General features: G+C 41.9%; 1 protein-coding gene across 19 annotated transcripts; it reads left to right on the top strand.

The window, feature by feature from the left end:
* The first annotated feature begins 522 nt into the window (after positions 1-522).
* On the top strand, positions 523-2,713 carry LOC112279310 (uncharacterized). 19 transcript variants are annotated; one of them, XR_012217262.2, is made up of 4 exons: positions 523-792; positions 1,445-1,492; positions 1,789-1,852; positions 2,208-2,413. XR_012217262.2 is itself a non-coding variant. In XM_024513631.3 (4 exons), exons 1-4 carry the CDS (start codon positions 564-566, stop codon positions 2,239-2,241), a joined length of 345 nt encoding a protein of 114 aa, XP_024369399.1. In that variant the 5' UTR covers positions 524-563; the 3' UTR covers positions 2,242-2,713. The 19 variants fall into 19 exon arrangements, 7 of the variants coding, with proteins under 7 accessions (XP_073389166.1, XP_024369399.1, XP_024369401.1 ...); XR_002968990.3 differs by having other exon boundaries at positions 2,149-2,287; XR_012217260.2 differs by having other exon boundaries at positions 1,780-1,852; positions 2,149-2,287.
* Positions 2,714-3,388: the final 675 nt, after the last annotated feature.

Here is a 3,388-nt window from a genome sequence, read left to right as displayed (position 1 = left end):
AATAATAAATAAATAAATAAAAATGTCTTTTTTAAGAAGTATATTTCTTACATGAATGATTATGTTGGTTATAATTTTTGAATGATTTATTAAAATATTCTGTTGAATCAGAATCTTTTTCAGTTGGGGTGCAGAAAGCTTTTTGAACGACCTGTTAAAATAGATTGAGCTAATGAAAAAGCACATATTTTATTCTAGCTAGCTTTCCTTCTTCTCCCCATATTGCTTCACGAATTATTTCATATAGAAGTATTTTTTTCAAATTAATCAAATAATTAATTAATTAAAGAGCGTTAACATGGAGAGGAAAAAAATTCATATACACATATATTTAACAATCAGCCCCCCCGTTGGTTCCCCTGCGCTCCCTCCCTCCGTTCCCTCACTTTAGATCATCCGCCACGATTGAATATGAGCACAACTGCGATCCGATGGCCCACGACGGTTGGACGCAGACAGACGCAGACAGACGCAGACGGCCGCAACGCACGTGCGATGGATTCAGGAGCGTGGACGACGAGGTTGGAGGCGACTACAGAAGACCAGCGATGGTGAAGTGATGGATGGATCCCCTTGTTATTGTTGTTGTTGTGGGTTCTGATTCCTGTTTCCCGTTCCAATGCTTCTGCTACTGTTTATGCGATTTCGATGCGAGGGAGGGATGGCGCATTAAAGTGGGTCTCCCAAAGCACCACCCCTGCTGTGTGGTCGGTGTCGAGAATCACCGTGGTCGGAAAATGGGAATGCGAATGGTTGCTCCCCACGTTGGTTGTTTGTGGCCTTCCAGAAACTGTAGGTCTTCCTAGCTTGGTTGCAACTGCTCACTGTTGGATTCTGTAGGGACCCCATTTACAGTGAAACCATTTTCCACGCACAACATGAAAGGGTTTTCAGGGCATAATCAGCAGCAGCCCGGCAGATGTGCGTATGGGGTTATTGCAATTCCAACCCAAACGATTGCTGTTTGTTCATTAGCTCATTGCCCTCCTCATGTAATCCATCACTTCCTCCGTGGTGTCATATGTTGCTCGTAGAATCTGTTATGTCTTTGTGTTTTTTAATTTATATTTTTGTTTCGGAAGTTCACTTTGAATGTTTATAACTGCCCACTGGGATAGGCTCTAGTCTTTTACGGATAATTTACTTGGGGTTTCTTTGAGGATCATGCCTTCTTTGGACTTCAGAAATCGCACTTCAGTTTCTGTTCCCATCATTTCATCATTGATTAGACATGGTTCCTACATGAAGTACATTTTTCTGTAAATTCTGTCACATTCTTGCTTTACCTATTTACTTTCCAGGTTTTAGGTTAGTTTCGTTTCTAAAGTTAAGCTGTCTTCTACATGTACCTGATTGAAAGTCATGCCATGTTTGTGGAGATGCAGGGGAAGGTGGCCATATTCCCCAGCTGGAAACTTAGTACTTGTCTTTGATCTGTGCGCAGCTTGCTCCATTGAAAAGCTGTGCAGCCAAAGGTTTCAAACACGTGGAGGTATGTTGTTCGACATATAGGAACTTGCAGCTTGTGCAGAATAACAATCGGATTATTCATATGTTATACCTGTCTTGTGGTATCAGATGTAGGATGAATGATCTTAAAATGCATTTTCTTATTACCATAGAATCAACTAATATACTTGATTGGAAGTTTACTCTGCCCTGCCATTTCCGTTTCATAGAAATGCACTCCTGATAAGCGTTCGTTTTCGTCAAGAAGGATCCTTGTATGTAGAAATGTATTTTCTGTGGGCCAATATCGTATTGGACATGTTTCACAAGTTGATGCAGTGACGATGTTTTGATGCAATGACGATGCAGTTGATGCAATGACCTCTGCCAAGTATAATTTCAGGTAACTGTAGCAGCCCGTACATGCATGAACATATTCTCTGTGTGGTTTTTGAAGAACTTAACAGGATCGAACTACTTTCGAGGATGTCACTCCTCTGGTACTTCTATGTATACAAGAAAATTTTGGAACTTGGTGAAACAGTATTACTCGAATAAGCCCAATGGCATTAATTTTGAGCAGTTGAAGGTTACGAATTGCTTCCCACAGAAGACATTTGACATGATGGTTGATTGTGTGGACGGTGGAGAGTACTTTCTTCCTATCAAGCATGTCATCGGTCCCGGTGTTGCATGTAGATGTGGCGGTTCCTGCTGCTGAGCTCCTCGCACTCTCACAATATGTTACCACTGAGCAGGAGTACTGAGGAAGGGCGTCTCTCATCTACATGAATAAGCAAGGGATTGCCGCAGATGATGTTGCAGACTCCCTGCGAATCTTACAGTTGGATAATCTACTGCTACAATTTTGCTTACTTTTGGTGAAGTGAGCCCAGATGTGTTCGATCAAGCACTGGACGTCAGCCGAGGATGCTGTTACTGAGATCAAAGGATGACGAACAACTCGATACTTCTTGCAATCTGTTGAACTGCTACAGTGAGACAACTTCACTTTTAAAAGCTTTACACATGCTGTAATGCTTGTTTACAGAACTGAGTATTAACCAGTTATGAATACATGCTATAAATACCTCCGATGGCACAGTTTGAAATCCATGGACTTCGACCGTAGAAATCGATAAGTTGTAGTTTCTTCTACACAAATTAAAAGGATTTGATTTTTGTGTGTGACTGGTTGTAGGCTAAAGCTTTTTGTCTGTGAATCAGAGACATCTTGAATTTCAGGAACCGCTTTTGCTGCAAACCTTGGAATCCTGTCCAAATTAATTTGTCTTCGAATTTATCTCACAAGCTGAAGGAAAGCAACGACGTAAGTTTTAAGTTTTGAACATTTTTATAACCACATTGGAATGATCTATGCTGCCTGATTCTTTTCGTTATGTGGTACATCCCACACCATGTGAGCCAAGTCAAGGCTGCATTCATGCATGTCTGAGTTCTAAAAATCCAAGCTGTACTGCTTCCCTCTGTTCTGAGTAAATCACGTGCACTTCCTAGTCACTGGAGGTGCAGTAAGTAGCTGCACCTCAGTGAAAAAAAAATCCCGACCTCTACAACCAGGTCTGCCAGATGACAGAAACTGCACAGTGTTAGGATTACCTTTGCATCTACTGAAAGCCTGCCAAAGACGAGTTTATCTACTTACAAGCATCGGTGCAGACCACCACGTGAAGCCTGCAAACACAGCAGCCGTCTTCAGGGTTTAACTCCAGTTCACAGTGCCGAAACTCAGTATTCTACTGCTGACAATCGTATAATATGCCCCGTAAACAGCTACACAGAGGACAGCAAATCACATCGTATCAACTGCCGACTCTGCAAGAAAGGGTACAAAACCTTCAGGCTGACCTGTAGCATTAGGTGAACAAAATCATAAACATCTGCAGCATTCTCGTGCAACGGTTGAAGAGGCATCATT

The sequence above is a fragment of the Physcomitrium patens genome, chromosome 3 (assembly GCF_059467195.1).
Source record: "Physcomitrium patens ecotype Gransden chromosome 3, ASM5946719v1, whole genome shotgun sequence".
Lineage (NCBI taxonomy): Eukaryota > Viridiplantae > Streptophyta > Bryopsida > Funariales > Funariaceae > Physcomitrium > Physcomitrium patens.
The sequence above is the reverse complement of the archived record's forward strand: the minus strand, read 5'-3'. Positions and strand labels throughout refer to the sequence as shown.